We start from the raw sequence: 25,696 nt of genomic DNA, 5'->3' as shown, positions 1-25,696 counted from the left end.
ATTGACTCCATTATCGGCCATCCAGTCTTTTTCATGAAATCTAAACAATGTTGCAACCCAGCGATACAGTGAGCCGGGTCCAGGTAGAATTTTGTTGCTTAGACATCACACTTCTTTTTAATTTGATGCAGCGTTTCAAACCCACAGGAGTTTTCGGGGGTTCTTTCGGTTTGCCACTTGCTGATGCCGCTTGTAAGTATCCTTTTTTCCCATATAAGTATTCGATTTTGATTTCTGTAACTATCTTCTCAAAATCTTTGTCAACTTCTTCATCTTCTGATTGTTTATACAAACTTTCACGGTTTGGGTCCCTTTGGAATCGTTGCTCTTCTGAGTAAGTCGACCCAACTCATAGCTGTAGTTATCTGGTAGATTCGGCTTTGGTTCACTCAACTGCATATGCATTTCATTCAGCTCACCTTTAAACTTTTTTTTAAAGTCTATTTAAAGTCAGTATCTTTCATGCTCGCAGTGCAATCCTTAACTGGCTGATGACGTTGAGTTTTGAAGCATAGATTTGTATGTCCAGCCGCGTTTGGATATTCTATACCAGATTTGCGTCTTCTGTAAGGTCAAAATGACAAATATTCTGCCTTCTCCAGCCCGTCAAGAGTCCACTGACTACCCTTCTCAACTCCGTCAGCAACAACGAATAGTTCACTTCGTTTTCTCATCTTTTCCAATGCCATCTGTTATTCGTGGGCCACCTGGAGCAAATTAATGCCAAATTCAATAAAATTTGATCCACTATTGAAAATTGCATAAAAATCAAATCCGTTGAAACCATTCAGAATTGAAATAGGAAGTATCTAAAAAAACTTTTTGTTTTGACTTATTGTTGCTGAGCTTATATTGACCGCATAATTGCCCTTTTGCAATTAGAATTAGGTTTATAAATCGGTTGAGCATTCTGGTGCATCCGTTTGCAAATGCACGCGTTAAATTTGTAATTTTACATAGCATGCCGTTTTCCCCATACATCCAGAACCTAGACAATGCCTTTTCACAGAAACATTATTGTCAGCGAGTATCATGTTCTTGAATCGGAAACAATTTCAAGTTCAAAAAGTGCCAACAGGTAGCAGACTTCACTGAAGTTTGCACTGAAATTTCTGTCTTTATTTGTGCTCAGCATGGTTTCCTCTTCGCGTTCAACTTTAAACGCCGAGCATCATTCACCAACAAAAACCAATGCTGATAGCCATTTTTCAAACATGAATAGATGAGGGCATTCCTTTTCCTTGTCATCAACATAGAACCTTCATAATTCTTTGGCAATCTGTGATAGCTTTACCAACCATCAAAGAGAATGTTGAAATTGATTGTAGAACGATTATAAATTTGTTCTTTTGACCCGTCCACAAAGTCGGACACAATAACAGAAAAAGGAATTAGGCTTGCAGATTCTCGATGCTTTACTTGATCGGCCATTCGCAGTTTCTCAGGTCACGAATCTATAACACGTGCTCTTCCGAACGTTCTTTTGATGATGTTCCAGGCTGCAGGATAAATTTGTCCAGAAAATCTCATTCCTGCTATTGCAAATTTTGTTTTGCCTGTTATCAGCTTCATCAAATGGCTCATTTTTTCCGAACCGGGAGACAAGCGTTTGCTTACTGTTGCCATAAACATGCCAGATCACTCAAGTTACGACAGCGGGTCTCCGTTAAAATTCTTTAAATCTCATTTTCTGTTAAGTTGGTGCTGCTAGAATGTCCAGTGACGACACGCATGCCAAATGCGGTAAAACATTTTGGTCCTTAACTTTTGATGAACGATCGCGGGCGTTTAGGTAGCATGATTAATTACCATGCACTTCTGGTTCCAGGCTTAGCAGAAAGCAGGTTTAGTTTTGAATGGTTGTTTGTGCCTCTTCCATTGTCTTAGCCCGACCTGAGGCGTCTCCCTTCTGTAGAATCCAATTGACGGTAGACTTTTGGCGGGATTTTGATGATTGAAAACGCGCATCAAGGTTCTCCAAGTCGGCTCTTTGCAGTTGACGTTCTAGGTCTTGATTTGTTTCTGACTCTTCATCTCCAACTCTTTTTCTCCAGCTATAACCTCTACTTTGATTATATTGGGTTTCTCCGAGTTTTTTTCATAATCAATTTTGATTTATTTTATTCCTTCCTCAACCATTCGCTTCCTGAAGATGCTTCCGAAAAGTTCTCTGCACCTTGGTTAGATGTTTTTACTTTTCGTGTAATAGGGCTTTCATTATCACAGGGCTTGTGCTATCAATGGTCTTGTTACCATTTAAAGCTGAATTTCGAAGGCTTTGATTTCTCTAGTTTTTTTGCGGTTTTGCTTCAGTTTGCCGAAGAATTTGATATTGTTTACCAGTCACAAGGTTTTGTCGGCTGTTATATGGTAACCAGTCTGCATCTAATTCGTTGAAGAATCTCTGCTAAAAGCGGCTGACCATCTGCATCTGTTGATAGACTGTTTTGAGATTACTAGGTCGAACTTTGTTCTTCATTATTTCGCAAACTTCAAGGATTTTTGATTTTGGCGCATAACTGCACTGAGCAGGTCCTAATGTGTTTTTCCTGGTTGCTGCGGCTGTGTGCTTGAGTCTTTTGGTTTCCTATTTTAATTGGCAGCTTAATTCTTTGATGACAAAAGTCTCGTGTACGAAAGAACTTAACTTTTATTTTCCATTAAAAAATGAACAGCAGTTTGTATTTCACTGTTTGGTTCGGTAGACCAATTGCAGCTCTTTTTGCCGCTTCTAACCGCTGGTCAGCGTTGCAATACACTTTCAGGATTTGACTCATTTTTCTTAGTTCTTTCAATGCCATTTTAAATTTAGTTTTTTTAGTGCAAGTTTGCTACAGATCACGCAATACGGGATCTCTTTAGTACAACAATTCAATCCGATAGAGAAACAAATCAAAAAATAGGATGAAATTCTCTGACTTGTTTATGCTAAAAATTTTAAACAAAAATTTAAGTTGTTTCTTGCTCTTTGTACACACGACGAGTTTAAATATCGGCGTGGGTTTACAACAATTGATTTGCAGCTCAGGTAATTCGGTTGTTTGCGGTTGTTGCTGTTGAATGCTTGTTGTTTTTTCTTTATTTTTCTTCTTTTCATTTGACCATAACTGTCACTGTTATTAAGACGCATACATTTGCTAAGATAACATAAAATGACAGATGTGAAAAAGTAGTACAACTGTGATTTCCTTTCTTGGTCTTTCATGCTGATTTATTTTCCACTTCTACACAGGCTATGCGAGCTTCAGGATTTCATTTGAAATATCCACTAACAAGCAGGTCGTTTCATAACAATAGAGCAGATTTTTTTAACTAATACAGACAAAACCTAGGTCCAGTCACTTGTTAAAATCCTAATCTACATCAGTACTTGGCAAACGTAAATGCAACTTTTTTGCCGGTGCAGAGAACCTCAAAAGACAAGTTTTACGCGCGGCCTAATCCTGGTTCAAAAACTGGGTAACAATTGCAAGATGCTTCTTTTATCCAAAACATACTTCGTTAAGCGACACATTTTCATAATACGTTAACTATTTTTTTCAGAGTTTATTTGAACTATTATCCAACGCTCAAAGCTGCCCAATAGTACATCAATCACCCTTTGGTATAAATAATGGGTGTTTCGGGTGCTTTTCGGCCGTTTTGAGCCCATTTACACAACATTCAACGCTCTCCTAGCCATTATAAGCCTATGTTTTACGTATTATAGCATCAGGTATTTCATAATTATATTTTGCAGTCCTTTGAAATGTCATTTTTTTAATCGGAAAGATTGTCTACTTGCGAATTTTCTGGCTAGTTCTCTGGCGATTTTCCAATAATTTGCAATAATTCTTTCACAAACCTAGAACAGCAAAGTTTTAACCAAAGCGAGCACAAGGTTTTTTTCTAAAAGTAAAGAGCAAGAAACTCCTTTTTCAAAATCGGTACTGATACTAACCTTTTAATTAGTCCTGTAGAGTAATCGAGTTGATAAAACTAGGTGCCGTTTATCTGAAGCTCAATTGCGTATTCTTATTTTGATAAGAGTCAGCCGCTTTTTTTGCGTGCCCAAAATGGATATCAACTGTTTTTCTCTTTTAATTATATAATATTATTTTTAAAAAAATGTCTGAATTATTTACAAACAGCATGCGTATTTGATGCCCAACGTTCACAACACGAAGAGGGATTGGTAAGAACTCCTGATTTGGCGGCAGTTAAGATATCAACTAAACAAACGTGACATTTATCCTTCTAAATGCTATTTACAATTATTAAAATGCGTGGCCTGTTGATAAGACCGGTAGAATGTGTTGTATTACTTCTTTTTAAAATGATTCGTCTTGATATTGTCATTGCTGAGAAGAATTGCGAGGTGGAAGAACCATTTGAAAAGAAAACTGAAATTTTTCATTTATGTGATGATTTTGGGTTCAATTAAACTAAACTATGACACAGAGAAGTCAATTTTTTGCCCGAATTTTAATAATTATTATTTAATTTGGAATTGCCACAATTCAAAGACTTGATTGAACAATGATATGGGTATTTGCAAAATTGGTAACTCTGTTCATAGTCCTGAATTGGTATCGATCGAGAGCACGTTTTGAAATTAATCTTGGATTTCTTCCTTTTTGGTCTAGTTAACTAGTATATCTTATTTCTTAGATTCCCCGGACCTTAGATCATTGTAAAACCATACCCGTACCGAACTCCATGTCTATATCAGTACTAGGCAAGTCTAAATTTTCAATTGTTCTTTCGTTTTTCAGTACTGAGAAGGTCCTTAGACAAGTCTTACAAGCCTGACAAGTCCTGGCCAAGACTTGGGTAACACTTGCAAGTTGATTCCCAAGTCAAAACCAACTTTTCAAAATTTCCAGTGAAAATTTCGAAAATTTCGCAACGTGCCACGATTTTCGCATTAATTTTTGGCCGTTTTCCCGGTGTATCATAAAATGATGTCGGTGCATACCAAATTGCATGCTTGCACCCTGGGGGTCTACTCAGCACAAATTGAGGGTATTTCAATTTCATGTGTTCTGGTCCGTTTTCAGCTATTTTTCACTCCTTCCAGTCCCAGTTCTAGTCAAAATCACCAAAATTTTGTAATTTCCTGATAAATCAAATGTCGAACGTTTCCAACCGAGGCAAAATTGTTAAAAGGGTGCCCCTATGCTGGCTCGAGGTCCTGTTGTTCGACAACAATTGGCAGTTGACCCTATACTGACCCTATACAGCCGGAACAGGAACCACATATAGATGTGCCTCAATCCACACTGTCCGGTGAACCTATGTTTCCCTCGGTGCTAGTGTGTTATAATTAATCGGGTTATAATTGGTTATAACACCGGTTATAATTAATATGGGTTATAATCGATTTTGTGAGTTGGGAATGAGTTAAAATTGGAAAGGTTTAGAGGGACATCGCTCGTTGGTCCTTATTTTACCTTAAATATACCTTACTTTAAATATTTGTCGACACAGGTGCTAGGAAAATTGGCCGACAGGGCGTTTAGCCGACAATGAAAAAATGGGAAATTTAGCCGACAGTTTTATCATAATTGGTCATAAAAGTCTCATTCGTCCATAAATCAGTAGTTCGGTTGTGATAGATTCATATCAAGTCCCACGGGCCGCTGAGGCATGGCCATGGCCCGCGAGGCATGGCCATGGCGCGCGAGGCATGGCCAGATGCGGTTAAATACCCTCGTTACACTAGTTGATAAACCTTCGTTACGCTAGTTGATGAAAAAACTGCGGTATATTTGTCCGCTTACGAAATAGTGTTTTAAATTGGCCAATCACAGCTTCAGAATCAGTTTTATTGCTCATTTTACATAAATTGTCGGCTAAATTTCTCATTTTTTGGTTGTCGGCTAAACGCCCTGTCGGCCAATACGGCGGCCACCGTCGACACAGGATGTCATATATATATATATATATATATATATATATATAATGTCCCAATCGGATGAAAATATCGGTCCGAATTCCTGATTTCAAGTGCGGCCAAGACTGGCCAAGACTTGGATTAAGACTTGCCAAGTCTTGGCCAAGAATTGTGTTTAGACTTGCACGTCTTTGCTAAGACTTGGATTAAGACATGCAAAGTCTTGGCCAAGTCTGACAAGTTTTAATTGTTATGGTCATAGCTTTGAATCAGTACTGATACCTAGACTTAGAATTGGACTTGCCCAGTACTGAGATTGACTTGGCGTTCAGTACGGGTACTGATTTATGATATTCAAACATCAAAACTCCATACCAGTACTGTTTTATAGTACTCTAAGTGCATTTGTTCGAAGACTTCACAGGAAAGGCTCAGACAACAATTTTGTTCGTGAATTTAGCCTGGACAGTCAGTTTTTGATTACTTTCTCTGTTCGTGCAAAAATCATAATGAATTGAGAAATTTCGAACAGCATTTTGAATTTTTGCCCGATGTTCAAACATCATATTTGACAACGCGGGAAATTAGCACAGTCGAGGGTTTTGAAGACCAAAACCAGCAAATACCATGCAAAATCAGTGCAAAGTAGAAGAAGACGACTTAAAATAATAGTTTAAGAGGAATTTTTCGGTTTTTTTGCAGGTTGTAGAAGTGTGGGAGAGTGGGATATTGTAAATTGACATCCATTTTCTCCCACACAAAAGAGTTGTGTGGAGGTATTGCAATAACATCCAGTTTCTCCCAATTGGAAGGGTGGGGTGGGGTGGGAATTTCTGAACGATGTTGAAAGCGTCGTCAACAAGCCCCGAGAGCACTGCCCGTTCACAGTGAGAATGAGCTCCAGCAGAGGATGAGATCCAGCAGAGAATGAGATCCAGCAGAGAATGAGATCGAGGAGTGGAAATGTACCGGACATGCCATATCCCGGGCCGAGCGAGGTGTCAACGCAAAATTATGTAAGATTGGCGTTGAATGCGTTGAATTAATGTAAGATCTACGCCTGAGCGTAGATCTTATATAAATTCAACGCATTCAACGCTAATCTTACATAATTTTGCGTTGAATTTTGGCGTAGATCTTACATATTTAGCGTTGAATTTTAGCGTAGATCTTACATATTTAGCGTTGAATTTAGCGTTGATCTTACATAAATTCAACGCATTCAACGCTAATCTTACATAATTTTGCGTTGAATTTTGGCGTAGATCTTACATATTTAGCGTTGAATTTTAGCGTAGATCTTACATATTTAGCGTTGAATTTAGCGTTGATCTTACATAAATTCAACGCATTCAACGCTAATCTTACATAATTTTGCGTTGAATTTTGGCGTAGATCTTACATATTTAGCGTTGAATTTAGCGTTGATCCTACATAAATTCAACGCATTCAACGCTAACCTTAGATAACTTTGCGTTGAATTTTGGCGTAGATCTTACATATTTAGCGTTGAATTTTAGCGTAGATATTACATATTTAGCGTTGAATTTAGCGTTGATCTTATATAAAAATTCAAGGCATTTAACGCTAATCTTACATAATTTTGCGTTGAATTTTGGCGTAGATCTTACATATTTAGCGTTGAATTTTGGCGTTGACCTTACATAAATTCAATGCATTCAACGCTAATCTTACATAATTTTGCGTTGAATTTTGGCGTAGATCTTACATATTTAGCGTTGAATTTTAGCGTAGATCTTACATAAATTCAACGCATTCAACGCTAACCTTAGATAATTTTGCGTTGAATTTTGGCGTAGATCTTACATTTTTAGCGTTGAATTTAGCGTTGATCTTATATAAATTCAAGGCATTCAACGCTAATCTTACATAATTTTGCGTTGAATTTTGGCGTAGATCCTATATATTTAGCGTGGAAATTTAGCGTTGATCTTTCATAAATTCAACGCATTCTACGCTAATCTGACATAATTTTGCGTTGAATTTTGGCGTAGATCTTACATAATTAGCGTTGAATTTTAGCGTTGACCTTACATAAATTCAACGCATTCAGCGCTAATCTTACATAATTTTGCGTTGAATTTTGGCGTAGATCTTATAAATTTAGCGTTGAATTTTAGCGTAGATCTTACATACTTAGCGTTGAATTTAGCGTTGATCTTACATAAATTTAACGCGTTCAACGCTGATCTTACATAAATTTGCGTTGAAATTTGGCGTAGATCTTACATATTTAGCGTTGAATTTAGCGTTGATCTTACAAAAATTCAACGCATTCAAAGCTAATCTTACATAATTTTGCGTTGAATTTTGGCGTAAATCTTACATATTTAGCGTTGAATTTAGCGTTGATCCTACATAAATTCAACGCATTCAATGCTAACCGTAGATAATTTTGCGTTGAATTTTGGCGTAGATCTTACATATTTAGCGTTGAATTTTAGCGTAGATCTTACATATTTAGCATTGAATTTAGCGTTGATCTTATATAAATTCAAGGCATTCAACGCTAATCTTACATAATTTTGCGTTGAATTTTGGCGTAGATCGTACATATTTAGCGTTGAATTTTAGCGTTGATCTTTCATAAATTCAACGCATTCTACGCTAATCTGACATAATTTTGCGTTGAATTTTGGCGTAGATCTTACATATTTAGCGTTGAATTTTAGCGTTGACCTTACATAAATTCAACGCATTCAACGCTAATCTTACATAATTTTGCGTTGAATTTTGGCGTAGATCTTATATATTTAGCGTTGAATTTTAGCGTAGATCTTACATACTTAGCGTTGATTTTAGCGTTGATCTTACATAAATTCAACGCGTTCAACGCTGATCTTACATAAATTTGCGTTGAAATTTGGCGTAGATCTTACATATTTAGCGTTGAATTTTAGCGTTGATCTTACATAAATTCAACGCATTCAACGCTAATCTTACATGATTTTGCGTCGAATTTTGGCGTAGATCTTACATATTTAGCGTTGAATTTTAGCGTTGAGCTTAAATAAACTCAACGCATTCAACGCTAATCTTACATAATTTTGCGTTGAATTTTGGCGTAGATCTTACATTTTCAGCGATGAATTTTAGCATAGATCTTACATATTTAGCGTTGAATTTAGCGTTGATCTTACATAAATTCAACGCATTCAACGCTAATCTTTCCATTCTATTACAGACCACTTTACGATTTCAAAAGTTTTTCAAGTTTTTTTTTCAAAAATTCAAATTTTTCACTGTTTCGACCCCTATACTTCACAGTTGGGAAAAATGAGGTCAGAAAAAAAACCATTTTTAGTGCTCGTTTCTAGTGCAGAATCCAATTCAGACCATTTTACGATTTCAAATTTTTCAAGTTTTTTTTTTCTTCGATCCCCTATACTGCATAGGTGAGAAAAGTGAAGTCAGCAAAAAATAACATTTCAGATTTTTGTTGTACAGGTCTGTATTACTCTGATATAAGCGCTTATCGGAGAGTGAACTGCCTGAAAATCAATTTTGTTCCGCCTTTGCTAAGGTTTTAAATTCAATGCTGTTTATTCAGTCTTATGCAGTCCTTGATTTTTTTTGCCTGAAACTTGAGTTTTCATAAAATTAGAGTTACTCATCGGGAAAAATATAGTCCTGGATATGGCGAAACTTGAAGACAATTTGAACTAATTTCCCTTACTTCTTCCACACACATTCATAACCCTGCTCATAAAACATGGTCGCGGAAAATAGTAACAAAATCGAGTAAATTTACTCGAAAAATCCGGCATTGTACACGTAATGCATAATCTAAAACCAGGTTCCATGATAACTCAAATACATGCAAAAAAGGCAATGCATTTGCTTTCTGATGTTTATAGTGCAAAGCACTTCAGACTTTTGAGATGATTATACGGTTTCCTTCTTTCTAGAAACCAATTTGCACTTTATCTTGGGAGACTTCAATAAACAAAAAGTAAGCATTACTAACCACTTGAGCTTTCTCATCCATAAATAGACAGGTTAGGGACGTTTCCTTCGCTAATAAGTAAGCAATTGATTGAATAAACTGTTGTTCAAGCATCAAATGTACACAAATTTATTCATCCTAAAAATTTGCGAGCAATAGAGTCTAAGCAAGTGCATTTAGTAAACGGGTAAAATACGAAAATGAAATGACGGTTGCTTTATAATAACGGGAACGCTTTTTGTATAGATAATAACAGTATTAAAAGGCAAAACGGTGACGCTGCTTTTTAAAAAGCAAAAGATAATAACCTGCGAAGCAGAGAGGAAATTATGTTTTATAATATTTGTTGAGCGGCGGAGCAGAAACCTTTGGGATACGTGAAAATAAAACTGTGCGCAACTTGACAATACAACACAGTGAGCGAGGGGAAATTTTTAGCATCTATAAAGGGAGACAGAAGTATGTTATGAGGGATACATTCAAAGAGGGGGAATAGCAGTGTGGGGGAGGGGGTGTGTATAAATCTAAGGAAGTGGTTTTTTGGGGCTTTAATGACTGTAATTGTAAATGGTTTGAAGGCAGAAAGAGTAGCAAATAATGGAAATTTTAATTGCGTAATTTTCACCTCTTGAGGCGATTTGACTGAAAATTGTCAGTGAGAGCGTAACGGTATTAACTATCACTAGTACTAACTGATACTAGTATCTCTGAAGGCAGCATACGTAATGGCACATATACTGTAGGATAGATACTATAACTGTTTTGAGACTGTAAAAGTTAAGGGTTATTATATCTGGTCGGATTTGGTCGAGCGAGATTTGAGATATATTAGTTACAATTGTGACGGTCCAAACACATTTTACAAAACGCCATAACGCCACCTACCCCCCCCCCCCTCCCCCCCCCCCCCCCCCCCCCTCATTTTCTTTCTCCTCGTTCGTCCTTTCTTTATTATTTTCCCTGCAAACCTGTGCCGGGGAAGAAAAAGAGCTCGGGAAGAAATTAGGTGAAAGTGGATAAATATAGGAAAGAGTTTTGACTTAAGCCCGTTATTGAGGTACTCTGAGGGAAAGGAGATAGAAGTTATTGTTCACGTGATTGCCTGTAACGCTTCAAGTCAAAACTTTATTATGTTATTATCAAAGAAGCTCATTTAGTGCGTTCACCCCCCCCCCCTCCCATTTTCCTCCACCCAGAACAGAGACGCATATAGATGGGAGGGGGTGAGGTTAGATATATAAAGTAGATTTTTGACTGTAACTATTCTTGTGTTTGATACGTGATAGATTTTATGGCCGCTGGCTGTTTATTTATTTATGTCCTTCAATAATGGATTATCTTTTGAAGCAACTTGAAAGTTGAAAGCTTGGAGACCATTAATAGCAAATAATCAACATGGGTGAATTTGAACAAACGAACGGTGTTTAGGTTGCAATCGGAAAGCAAGGCTTGACTTCAGCTGGAGTTTATAACTCATTACAGGGTTCGAGAATTGATAAGTACAGCTGTTGCCTCTTCAGTTACACACTAAACTGCTATTTTTGTTCATTTCGCGTAGCTTTGTTTATTGAAGCGGTTTAGGCTTCTGTAAGGACTTATTGGGTACGTTGACTTAATTAACTTCTGCAAACCATTTTGGTCTTGTTTCATTTTAGATCCCTAAGGCTTGTCTCCCTAAGGCCTTGCAACTAAATCATCACAGCTGACTAACTGCCCATTTTACCATCTTTCAGCTATTCTATTATGTAATTTTGATGAAAAAGAGCCATTTCCTGTTCTTCAGAGGGGTTTGGGGGGAATGTTATACAATAAATAAATTCGTATGGAAATATTAGCGTACCTGAAACAAAACGAACGTTATTAAGTTACCCGGGTCGAGGTTTTTGGATGAAATTTTGTAAGAAACGCGGTGATTGCGGTGAATGCGATGCAAAAACTTATTTCACCGCATTTATTACAAAAGTTCACCGGGAAACAAACAAACGGTGTTTAGGTTGCAATCGGAAAGCAAGGCTTGACTTCAGCTGGAGTTTATAACTCATTACAGGGTTCGAGAATTGATAAGTACAGCTGCTGCCTCTTCAGTTACACACTAAACTGCTATTTTTGTTCATTTCGCGTCGCTTTGTTTATTGAAGCGGTTCAGGCTTCTGTAAGGACTTAGTGGGTACGTTGACTTAATTAACTTCTGAAAACCATTTTGGTCTTGTTTCATTTTAGATCCCTAAGGCTTGTCCCCCTAAGGCCTTGCAACTAAATCATCACAGCTGACTAACTGCCCATTTTACCATCTTCCAGCTATTCTATTATGTAATTTTGATGAAAAACAGCCATTTCCTGTTCTTCAGAGGGGTTTGGGGGGGATGTTATACAATAAATAAATCCGTATGGAAATATTAGCGTACCTGAAACAAAACGAACGTTATTAAGTTACCCGGGTCGAGGTTTTTGGATGAGTTTTTGTAAGAAACGCGGTGATTGCGGTGAATGCGGTGCAAAAAATTATTTCACCGCATTTATTACAAATATTCACCGGGAAACTTACTGCATTCTTTACAAATATTCACCGCATCGACTTTTATAGCAAAGTAATGTAAGAAATGCGGTGAATGCAATGAATTCGGTGAAAAAGAATATTTCACCGCATTTCACCACATTCCGTACTAGAATTAACCGCTAATTTCACCGCATTTTTTAGAAAAATTCACCGCATTTGTTTTGCAACGTTTATTGAATCTGATTTAAATTTACAAGAAATATCAAAGAAGTTAGTAAAAGTTGGCGCAGTGCAATAAGATATTGAAGAAACTCAGGTGCTAAGAAGTTGGAACCCCTGTACGGAAGTTGCTTTTTTGTAAGAATACCGAGGAAGCGCGGAAAACAAATAATTCACCGCAATTCAACGCATTTTCCGCGAAATAATATTGTTTTTTTTTTCACTGCATTTCACCGCATTTAGACGCAAACTTTGCCTAACTTTAACGCGATCCGAAGTTACAGTGGCGTGCTCACAAAAATTTGCTGTTAAGATGTCAGAGAAATGTCAGAACTAAACACTTCAAATCTTATCAAACTTTGCTAATGTATTCAAAATTTCAAACAAGGTCGCAACAAAATGCAATATATTACAATTTACAAGTATTGGCAGACTTTTCTTTATTATTGACAAATAAGCAGTCAAGCAGTCAAGATTTTAAATCCTATTTGATTTGAATTATTCAAAAGGAACCCGCAAAAGTTTGCGCAAAAAATCTTTTTTGTTGAAGCTCAGCTTTCACGGCTTGCGTAAGAAAATGCATCAGCATTAAAACTGAGAAAGAAAAAATTTTGTATTAGTTGTTCTTTGGTCATCGCTATAGTCTTAGTTTTAGTTACATTTACTAGTACAGTCAAAGTCAAGCGATAAAAAGTAAAAAGGAAAAAGGAAAGGGAACAGTTAAATTTTTATTTATCTTTAGTAATGGGCAAAGCATTATCACGAAGACAGAAAAACTGCATTCTTTGCTTTTGTTTGAGTTTAAGCAATTTTTGAAATCTATAAGTTAGTTTTCTATAATAAATTAGACATATTTAGTTTTTAAGTATTGATTTTTGTTGAAAAACTTCAGAATTTTTCGTAGATCTCACAACAGTCTGGTACGAACGACGGTTATCTTACAAAAATCTCACAAGACTAAACCGGGCTCTGGTATGACTGTGTCTGATCTTGAAAGACTAGTGACGAATCTTCAGCTAGGATTACGCACAATTCTGAAGATCAGCTCAGCTTCTGTTAAGGATAGCAGGATCTGTAGGCTATAGATGCAAGTTTAATTTCCAACGCCACCAAAACTTTGGCACTTTTTGGTTCCAACTTGGTGTAAATGTTTAAACTACCGAGACGACGAGGCACTAAAAAGTACGCATGTCGCCAATAAGGACCCACTGAGTGTTTTTTCGTTCTATGTTTGGCTCTCAGACATACAACTGCTAACAAGGATCTGTCTCGACAAGGAAAATAACAAAAGCTTGTCTATTATTGCTCTAAAGCTCAATAAAAGTAAGCAGCAGTTTTTTTACTCAGCTAAAATGAATAGACAGGTACAATGCGTGAATTTGAAGTGTGCTGTGCAAAAGGGAAAACAAAAGCTCAAGCACAGCAAACTTTGATAATTTCTGACAATGAGAGGTTATGGGCAATGGCTTAATACTTTGCTCAAGGAAGCCACAAGTAAAATGTCAGGCGGGAATAGAATGGGGGAAAAGGAATTGAAGCTAGTCAGTTTTCAGTTCAATGTTAGGATAGCCCAGGGGAGAAGGGGAAATTAAGAAGAACATAAGGACACGGATATATATGTGTACAAAACCCACCAGCATGTCGAATACAGCTTAAGACGAAAATGAGCTCAAAAATTTGCTGTTCCTTGTTTTGGACCTCGATTTACTATAATGAAAAAGTCAACATAATATTTATTGAAAGTTTCTTGAAGAAGTTGCTCGCACAATTGAAGAAGCGTCTGGCCAAATTTTTCGACCAATGAGAGCGGATAAGTTTTTCATGCATTTTTTTTTACCAAAATCAAAACGCCAAGACTAAAAATTAACCACAGAGAGAATGTTTTCATTTGCGCATGCGATTAATCGCAAACAAAAAAGAGACCGCGATTAAAGACTATACATAAAAAGCTCTATGTAATCCAAACATTGACTTTTAGCTCTATTATTGGCAGGTTTCATATACAGATTGGGCATAATTAAAATCACCATTTAAGCTCAGAGAATTATATTACGCATCTTGCAGTAACCTTGAAAAACAATGAAGCGGAATAATGCAAATTAAGCTCATTGAAGACCTTGCTTGTAAAATAAGTGGTATGATTAACTGTCTCTCACTACCAAAATGATCAACAAACCTTCCTATGGATCAGATTGATTTTATTGATATTAGAATTCATAGAAGCATCTTCTTAAGTGGTCAGACAAACACTTTTTTGTCAACGTCTCAATGGTACAATAAAGGCAATCACAACAATTGTTTTCTTATCGTGGTGCTCGTATACAAACGTCTGCTACGCTTCACTAGAAATTAGAAAACTAAAGAATCATTTGAGGAAAAACACATTATAAATTTAATGTGACACTAGAACCTGAGGTTGACAGGACAATTTACCCAATTCCATTTTACCCAATGCCATTTAACCCAATGCAATTATACCCAACCTGTTGCTGCCACTTTAACCAATGCCATTTTATAAATGGCTACCCGGATCTGAGTGTCATAATAATTCAGTACTGAATCATGAAAATTCCATTCTGAATTTTTCTATTTCAAGAATTCTTGACAGGGCATTTTATAGCCTGATAATTGTAAATTTCAGAAACCGTTTCTGATTTTATTCTTCTCAGACTGAAAAATACACTGGGTTTCGTCTGCTCAGAATGAAATTTTGATGAGTCATGCACTGAATTTTTTATGGACAGCCTAAAATTCAGACTGAATTTTTTCTGCACATTAAGACGTTCAGCCTATTTCTTGGATAAAGAAAAACGTTGTCTGAACTGAAAAAAGGTTCAATTTATTAGAGTACTTGAGAGTACAAACTGTTTACACACTCACATAGAACTCATATAGAACTCACATAGAACTCACTTATTACTCATAGAACAAATGAGGATGGAAGAGAGTTGGCTTTGCTAATCACCAGCTTCGTACAAATTCTTCAAATACGGCAAGGATTAAAGCAGCTAGATGCCGATACCCCTCGCCTTCAATATCAAAATGACAATCATAAGCATGAAAATCATTGGGTTTTATAAGCTTTGTACTTTTGTAGTGAACACCTAAGTTTTCACTCAAAAAAATATTATTATTTGCAACCAACACAGGATCCAGATCACCACGCCGCATATGCCCAGCAAACTTCACCTTCGATGGCCAGACGGCCTCTTTGAACTCTATATATTTTTGCAGAATATACCAAATTTTTTGCGTTTTTACGTCGTTGTCACCAACAATTACTAAAATATGAGTAAACTGTCGTGCGAAGTCCACTAAATTGATAAGGTGTTCGCTCCGACGTCCACCTACTCCGTCGTACTGTGCTCTAAAGAATTCAAACAATTTCGATTAAAAAAAAACAAAAAAAAAATTTTTAAAAAAAAAAGAAATGTACCCGAAAATTTTCAGTGGATCATCCTGGTATAGATATTGCTGGGCGTTTCTTAAATTTGAATCTCCAATCACGAGAAAGCGCATCTGAAAGAAAAAAAAAGAATTAAGATAAAAACCTAAAATTGAAAATTTTGTTCAAGTTCTCAGTGAGGTTTTTCTGCAAATTCAAATTGACCCAATTTCATCTCGAAGCTCAACTCTTGGACTGAGTTATTTTTTTTGCTTTGAGTGGGAAAAATATGGGAAAAAATCAATGATGAAAAGCCAGCTAAGAATGTGGTAATTTCATTGCAGAGCTGTTTTTAGTATCAGGGCAGATGGAAGATGACATTTGGGAACATTTTTTAAGATAGTATTAGAGGATATGTCAATCAAAATCGAATTTCATATAACAATGAATGTAAATTGTCGTGTCTTATTTTCTAAACTACCGATGTATCGTTTCAAAAGTGCGCTTCATGGGGAGGGCGTTTGAGAGATGCGAAATTTTGCATGTTAATTAATATGCTGAAAATTGAATTTTACCAAAAAACTGATCGGCGTGGTGGCTTTGTTTAATCATTTCTCAATATCAACAATTCTCATGCAATGACAAAAGATAGAAAAATTAATTTTTAAACAGTCACCAGGAATTCAAAGAAATTCTGAAGCTTTTTAATTAAAATTGGACATAGAAACTCAAGATGTCATAGTGCTCTAATAAATAAATATGTTTACGACGTAGTGATTTAAATTTGCCCTTGGATGTTATAATTAAAGAGCAGGTATGGAAACATAAAACAATTAAGTTTTGGATAAACAAGAAAACAAGATGGTTTATTTTTGCTATACACCCAACAGTTAAATGCAAAAGTTAAATTTTGTGAGTTTTGTTTTCACAATAACAGTTTTCACAATAACCGTGTTTTGCTTCCACTCTCCCTGTTCGAAAAATGTAATTAAAATTATGCGTTTTGAAGGAAAACCAGCTTTTCCTTGAAAAAAAATGCATACTTGCACAATATTGGTTGATCGCTTTTAAGATATTGCTAAAAGTTTAATACGGTCGACTGATATTCCAATTGGCGGATTCTGCGGTACATTGTTTCGTTAATGCCCAGAACTACTTTTCTTTTTTCCTAAGGTTAACGAACAATAGCGCTCAGTTGAGTATTCTTGAAGCTGGTAAAGAAAACATACTCTTTGTCATTCCATTAACGTGTTTTTTAAGTGCGAAGAAAAAGTTATGTAAAAAATTCCGAGCAAAATAGTATATAGTATAGAACCAAAGACACTAAATTTGATGCATGTTTGGATTTGGCTGGTTTCAACCCAGATCTTTACGTGCAACATTGCATTTAACGTAGTCAGCATATATGATCCTGCACCTTTTACAATTCAAAAGAACCACAAATACTTCAAAAACCTGCAATATTTTTTTATAAAATGATAGATCAATTTTGGGATTGAAAATAAAATGAATAACGCCGAAATTTTTTCATGGCTAATGGGACTAGGACCAATACTCTTAAGCTAACTGGTTTCATTGAATCAAGTAATGTGGTAATATACTCGATCTGCAATAACTCTTTCTCTTAAGATTTGACAAAATTCTTAGGGCTTTTGGCAGATTTCCAACTGATTCTTAAATTGGACTGCTCTGGTGCAAAACTGTCTAGTCTTGCTCCGGTTCTGCTCCTGTATGTACAGAAGCAGGAAAAAACTTAAAAAATTTGAATTTCTTTTAAAAAAAACAGACTTATGAAAAGACTAATGGTGGACCCATGAAAAGACCTTAATTCGACTTTGCTGGTTATTGAAAGACTAATGGTGGACCCATGAAAAGAGTTTAGCTGGACTTTCTTCGTTATGAAAAAACTTTAGCTCGACCCATGAAAAGATATTAGCTCGACTTTAACTAGGAACCTCGACCGTGTAATTATAGTCAAAATTGCCCCCCCCCCCTACTAGACTTTTAAAGTCTTTTAATAAGTCGAGGTCTAAGCCTGGGGATATTTTAAATTAAATAGAATGAAACAGCAAACAAAGTCCTCAATATAAAATGATCTTAAATAGAAAGAATTGAATAGTATGAAAGAGCAAACAAAGAATTCACTAAAGAAGGCCTTGAATTTAAAAGTTTGCAATTTCTTCGAAAAAAAGGAAACAGAACCTGAAATTATTAGTAATAAGTTTCGATTAAAAAAACAAAAAAATTTTTTTTTAAAAAAAAAGAAATGTACCCGAAAATTTTCAGTGGATCATCCTGGTATAGTTAGTACTGGATTGAATGTTGTTTCTGCAAAGGTAATTTTGACTTAATTAATTTGTGATACAGCAAGATTTGGAAGATTTACTGATATCCGTAAACCAAATGCAGGAAATTCAAATCGCTAAACGAAGTTGGAGAGTAAAAATTAATACTGGAAAAAAGTTTTCCTGAAAATAATTTTTTCAAATCCGGAAACTGATAAAAATATACTCCTGGAGTCATTTGACAATTTAATTAAAATCAGTGGTTCTCTACGTATAGTGAGATAGATGGACCCCTTCATATTTTTCAAAAATTTCAGCATTTCACAGAATTAGACGTTTTGCCAACTAAATTTGATTAGATAGATGAGGGTGAGGTCATGGGAACATTTTAAATTGTCCTAGGACTGTTTGTGACAAGAAAAGGTTAGTACTCGATTGAATGATGTTTCTGTAAATGTAATTTCGTCTTAGTTATTGTTTGACACTGCAATTTATAGTTTGTAAGATTTGCTGTTATCCATAAATAAAATGCAGTAAAAGTTTATCGATAAACGGGGCAGGGGAGTAAGAATCAATCCTGGAAGAAATGTTTTATCTTAGATATTATTTTAAAATCCGCGAATTGATAAAAAATACTCTAAGAGTCATTTCCAAATCCAATTGAAATTGATGCGTCTCTGCAAATAGTGAGCTTGATGGTTTTCTCGATCATTGTTTAAAAATTTCAGCATTTCACAGAATAAAGCGTTTTTGCCCCACTAATTTTGATTAATAAGTTGAGGGTTAGGTCATGGGAACATTTTGAATTGATCTAAGATCGTTTATGGCAAAAAAAGTTAGTACTGGATTGAATGTTACTTCTGTAAATCTAATTTACACTTATTTATTGTGATACAGCGATTGATTATTTTGGTTTATCGCGTTTCTATTTCTGATTTTTTATTCTGACTCTCTTCATTTTGAATTGCTTTGCTGAGCAGCTGCTGTTTAAAAGCACTCTGAGCAGAATGAGAGAAGAATGAAACTAGCCTAGAGAAGTCAAAAAGATTTCACGCAAGATGTCGAAAAAGCGGCAAAATGGTAAAGCGAAAAAAGTTCGACAAGTAAAAAAAAATAGGAGCGCTATAATAGCCGGCTGAGAAGATGAGGGCGGTTATTAACGATTAAACTCTGAGTAGAAATTAGGAATACTTTTCATGAACTTGTCTTTGATTGCTCCCAATTTAAAACAGCGATATCCTTCATGTCGTATACGGTATAGTAACTATAAATCATATCGTTCACATTTAACTCAAAAGAGATTGAAGTGTATAGACAATACAGCGAGTATTTATGGTTCTCATTAGAAGTTGCCCCGATTGGTGCATTTTAATAGGGACCCAGGTTGTGACATTTTAGGATGCATTGGGCTTATCAGCACAGCACTGTGTGAATTTGAAAAAAAAGGAGGAGGAGGTTAAGAATTTTGGTGCCTGGGGTACTATTATACACCGATAGGGTCAAATCGATAGGGTCAATCGCTTTCCTATGGTTAAAGTTCTGTCTGCTTTAGATAGGCGTGAAATGATAGAAATGAAGATTTACGTAAACAGAAAACCCACTACGTGAAAAACATAGCTGGCAGATTGCCAGAAAATAGCCGCAATAGATTCGTAGATTTGCAGTCTCGAAAAAACAGTAAAAGAGACAGACCAAAAAAATTCGTCTTTTCAATGAAGGGTGATCAGTCATTTTGATTAAAAATCTGTATAAGTTATTGCTGCCTCTATTAGCTGCTCTCAAATAACCTTCATTTAGAGTGACACACACCCATTTGACCTTATTTCTTTTAAATACAGAAAGTTTCAAAGTAAGGAAGTCATTTTTGAGAGTGAGATGTCAAGTGTGACCAAAAATTTAGTCACGCGAATGAACAAAAAACTCGCTCCACTGAGAGCAAAAAATGACGTCACGCATGCAATTCAGTTGAAATTGCGTGAACGAATGAACAAAAAGTGGCTGTTGCGTCATATGGATGTAACAAAAATCTTGACGAAATAAAAAGCCAAGAGAAGGCCAATAATAGCCCCATCTATCGCTGTGCGGCTATTAATAACTGACTCACGTCGAAGCGAATTGCACTCAAACGACCGGCAAGTGGTTGACTTCGTCAATAGCTAGCTACGGTTTAGTGAGGCTAGCTTTAGCTTAATTGAAAGGGGTGAGGTGTGCGCAGCGGGGGGGGGTTGGGTTCAACCTCTAAACCGCCCTTAACACTATAAGTACAAGTCTCCTAACACCATAGGTATAAGTCTCCAAAACAGTTTCTGTGAATCACATACTTTGAGACTAGTGAGCTGACAGGTTCTAAGAGCACTTAATGCCCTCTTGGCGCTACCTGTTTATCCCGTTTTTGAAGACGAAAAGTCAAATGGGTCACACGAAAAATTAGTCAAGCGAAAAATCGCCTAAAAAGACCAACAGGATTAATATAAATCTTCGTTTGAGATTAATTAATAATTGCTACAAACTTCGTTTGAAAGCACTTAAGCGTTCATGAAAGTAGGAAAAATAAAGGTAAAAAACTTTTTCGAGAATTGCACCCCAACCCCACTCCCACACACATACACAAACACACACCCACACGCACACACAAACAAACACACACAGAGACACACACGCACGCACACAAGCACACACACACACAAACACGCACACATACACACACAAACACACACACACTTACGAACACAGAGACACACGCGCACGTTCACGCACGCACACACGTATACACGCACACACACATACATACACACGCATACAGAGACACACGCACTCACACATATACGCACGCACCCACACACAGACATACACACGCACACACACACACACACACTTACACACACACACCAACACACACACACACAGAGACACACACGCACGCTCACGCACTCACACACGTACGCACGCACCCACACACACAAGCACACACACACACAAACAAACTCACACATACACGCACGCACGCACACACACACACACACAAGCACGCACACACACACAAACACACACTTACACACCACACACTCACCACACTCACACACACCACACACACACACACCACACAAACACACCCACTTACACACTTACACGCACACACGCACGCATACACACACCATAGATAATACACTCACCAGCACACCAGACTCACACACACCACGCACACGCCACACACAAGCCACACAAACACCACACACGTTTTTTTAGACTACTCCAGAAAGTTTTCGTTGTACTGCTTTTCGGATAAAACTAAGCTAACATGTTCAACGACAGCCTGTTGCCGACAGTCAGGAAAATCTTGATCTGCGTTTCTTGGGCGAAACGCAACACCTTAAAATTCATTTCGTCGACATTCATTTTTTCAAAAACAGCACTGAATGACTTTTATTCAATAAAAAAACGCAATTTACTCAGTCAATCTCAGATCTTGGAGTTGAAAATTACTAAGTCTCAGACGCTCAAATGCTCTCAAAATTAAAGCCATTCAACAGAACTTCAATTGCCTAAAGCACAAGGCTCCGTACAGTCTACGTAGTAAAATCAAATAAAATATATACTCGGCGTGTATTATCGGTTACACTTTAATCGGTTATTATCGGCGTGTATTATCGGTTAAAGCTTTCCATGCCAATATAACACTACTCCGATTACTATAGAACTTCAACATATGCCTGGGTTGCGGTTTCTGAAAAACTATAAATTTCTGTTGCTACTGCTTATGCAGTTCCAATCGCGTATTAACACTTGCGCTTCGATCGAAAACTTTTTTGCAACTATTGTCAGAGGTAACAGTTGTTTTCATTACAATAATTAATTCACTGTTAAAAACTAGATATTTACGGAGTGAAAAGATAGTAATTAGTTTCCAATTCAAAAAAGGTCACTACCAATGAATGAATATTATCACACGGTTGTTATCGCCACCGAGAAGTTATCAAAATCCAAGGTGAAGCCGAGGTGTTATGATAACTTCGAGGGCAAAAACAACCGTGTGTTATTTTTTTAAATCAACACCTGTTGCGATCATTTCAAAATTGAACACAGTTTTAATGGTTTGATTTTTTTAACATCCTCTTTATTTTTTGTGGACAATTACACTTTCAAAGGTAAGTTATATTTCTTCAAATCTGTCCTTCGTTTTGTCCTCATGCCCCTCCCCCATCCCACACGCACAAACACAAACACGCACACACACACACACACAAACGCAAGCACACACACACACAAACACACACACACGCACACATAAACACAGACACACACACACTTGCACACACACACGCACACATACCCACACAGGCACGCACGCCAACACACTGACACACACACACTTGCACACGCACACACACACACACACACACACACACACACACACACACACACACGCTAACACACACACAAGCACGCACGCACACACATGCCGCACACCACCACACACAAACACCACTCACACACACACACACTCCGCACATGTAGCATACGCAAACACACACACAGACACACACGCACAAGCACACACAAATACGCACACACCCACACACACTCACGCACACACACATGCACAAACACAACACACACACGCCACACCACACACTCACTACACACACAACACACACAGAGCACCACGCACCACACAAACACATACAAACACCACACACACACAACACGAACCACACCCACACCAAACAGACACCACCTACACACAAACACACACACACACACCATACACACAGCACACCAACCACACTCTATACACACACACCACACAGACCACACACATACCACATAGACAGCACACACCACACAAGTTTGTTTAGACTAACCAGTAATGAAAAATCATCACTGTACTTATGTGATTAGACAACAAAAGTTGGCAACACTGAAAAATTCAAATATTTTTGAAAACACGTGTCGGAATCAAAAAACAATCTTTAGCTATTAACTGCAAACATTAAATAAGCTGAACCTTTTCTCAGTAGATACCTAATGGAACCCTTTATTAATACGACTAAGTGCGAAGACAACAAAAGGAACAAATACGGGCAAAACAAAATTCACGAAGCTTTTTTTTGAAAACAAATAACTCAAGTCAGAGATAGCATTACACATCCACTGAGGAATTCAAAAACTCAACAAAATGCCATACGAACACGTATATTGCCCTGAACAGCATTTACAAATAATTAAACGTAAAAACGGTGAAAACGGAAGTCCAAATACCGTATGCGAAAAAAAAATATTTCAAAAAAAAAATCTGTTTAACACCTAGTGCTCCTTTCTCTTTGAAAGCAGATTGAAAAAGTTTACTCTTCGAAACTACTCCTTTTCTTTGCCTTTACTACTCCACCTTGACCAAAAATCGCCAATCTAAATTGAGCTCTCATTAACAAGAAAAAACGGAAACGTGTGCAGATCTTCAAAAAACCAGCGCCCCAATACAATCCAAATCTTTTGGCTTTTATTAAAAAGGGCAAGACATGTCCAGAAAAACTTTTGTGAAAAAAATGACAAAAGTCAATGCGGTGTGGAAGGATTTTGCAATAGATTTTAATAGCCACACGTTTGACAGCTCTTCCAATTTAAGCTAAGAATGGAGTGCTTGCTCCCAATCATAATAAACCACTTCTCTTAACCATATGAAATTTCTCATCGAGAAGGAAGTAACTTATACTGCGATTGGTGCTTGCAGCTTAGGCAAAAAAGCAGTGACTGCTCGTTTCCAAGGCCGCAAGAAAAAAAATCCTTGTCAACAGATGCGCTGATTTAAAAACTGAGGGAGAAACTTCAAAATTCCATTAATGTTATTTCAGATCAGATTTACAATATTTCAAAACACAATGCAAATTATATAGAACCTAAAAGGACGCGCTGTGAAGATTACATAGCTGGCAGATTGCCAGAAAATAGCCGCAGTAGCTTTGCAGATCTGCAGTCTCAAAAAAAACAGTAAAAGACAGACCAAAAAATAATCTTTTCATTGAAGGCTGATATGTTATATTTTGATTAAAAGTCTGTTTAAGTTATTGCTTCTTCTATTAGCTGCCCTCAAATAACCTTCATTTAGAGTGCCACACACCTATATGACCTTATCTCTTTGAATTAAAGTAAATAAAAGTCAATTTCAAAGTGAGGAAGTCATTTTTGAGAGTGAGCTAAGTCAAGTGTGACCAAATATTTAATCGCACGAATGAACAAAAAACTCTGGTGCAGGAACTGAACGGATAAAGTTTGTGGGACAACTTTTTAGGCTGATGCCACATGAAGCATTAGTTGATAGCATAACCTGAACATAACCGACTAAACGACAGAAGAATTGCTCTCAAACGACTAGTATGAGCTCTAATCAATTGCAGCCTGCTTCAGTCGGGGGGGGGGGGGGTTGGGGTAGGGGGAGCCTAAATGAGACTAAAAAGTTCAATAGTGGGCTTCAAATAACCACATTAGACGTTAGCATATACCACTATTAAGATTTAAAGTTAAAAGTGACACCAGTTTTGGCGCACATTTCATTTGACTTTAAGTATTAAATTGCCGCCGATTGAGTTCAGCTGCTTGAAATTGTGATTGAGATAGAATTTTAGACCACGCGAAACGCAAAAAGTCAAGGGCGTAAAAGTCACTCGAATAGTCAAAATTGGCAAGCGAAAATTTTGCATAAAAAAGGCACACACGTTTGCAATAATTGCTATGAACTGCGTTCTAGAGCAATTAATAAAACAATGAGATATACTGAAAAATTTAATATATGTTCATTCTAAGGACTATGAAGTTCAATGTTTCTGCTAAGTGGATAATTTTTGTGGACCTGTCAAATTCCGCCCATTTCTTGCATTTTATAATCCGATTAATTTCTGCTCACTTATTGCATTTTTTGCTCAAATTTCGCTCATTCCGGTCGTCTCCTGCATTTTTTGAACGCACTCCTCGACATGGGTTAGAGCAGGTTTAGGCAGGTCTTCATGGTCTCTTAGATTAGGTTTGAAAGGACTAGAGAGACAGATATACTTTTCTGCCACCGAAGTAGACCTGACTCTAGCTCATTAATTTAAAATAGACCTTGATTCATTTAAATACCTTCCTCGACCGATCTAAGTCAAGAAAACACTGTAACCGATAGAATTTTAATATGAAAAGAATCTGTCTGGAAATTACTTGATGTGCTCGGCTTTGGCTGGAACTAAATCAATCGGTCTCGATTTTAGTAAAACATTAATAATGTGTCCTGGAACATGGCAGGACCAAAAAGCGTCTGTACCATGGCTGACGAAAAAACAACATGTTTTGGAAACAACCGCCTATAAAAAAAACCGGCATCTTTTAAAAAGATAATTTACAATTTTGGAAAGGAAAAAAATGAAAACCTCCAACATTTTAATCCTTGCTAACATTTAGATTTCTACAATAAAAACTACTTAGTTTTCATTCAATT

General features: G+C 36.8%; 1 protein-coding gene across 3 annotated transcripts in view; it reads right to left on the bottom strand.

Moving 5' to 3' along the window:
• LOC142337063 (uncharacterized) overlaps positions 1–25,696 on the bottom strand; it is a 69,988-nt gene that overhangs the window by 10,967 nt on the left and 33,325 nt on the right. Inside the window, exons 1-2 of one of the 3 annotated variants that reach the window (XM_075386126.1) lie at positions 13,807–14,283; positions 9,864–10,484 (exon numbers count right to left, since the gene is read on the bottom strand). In XM_075386126.1, coding sequence (XP_075242241.1) covers positions 9,864–9,956 — 93 coding nt within the window. In that variant the 5' untranslated portion in view covers positions 9,957–10,484; positions 13,807–14,283. Of the gene's footprint in view, positions 1–9,863; positions 10,680–13,806; positions 14,284–25,696 lie in introns of those variants that run through there. The other 2 variants (XM_075386128.1, XM_075386125.1) reach the window with 2 other exon arrangements.

The sequence above is a fragment of the Convolutriloba macropyga genome, chromosome 3 (genome assembly GCF_964194025.1).
Source record: "Convolutriloba macropyga chromosome 3, txConMacr16.3, whole genome shotgun sequence".
Classification (NCBI taxonomy): Eukaryota; Metazoa; Xenacoelomorpha; order Acoela; family Convolutidae; genus Convolutriloba; species Convolutriloba macropyga.
The sequence above is the reverse complement of the archived record's forward strand: the minus strand, read 5'-3'. Positions and strand labels throughout refer to the sequence as shown.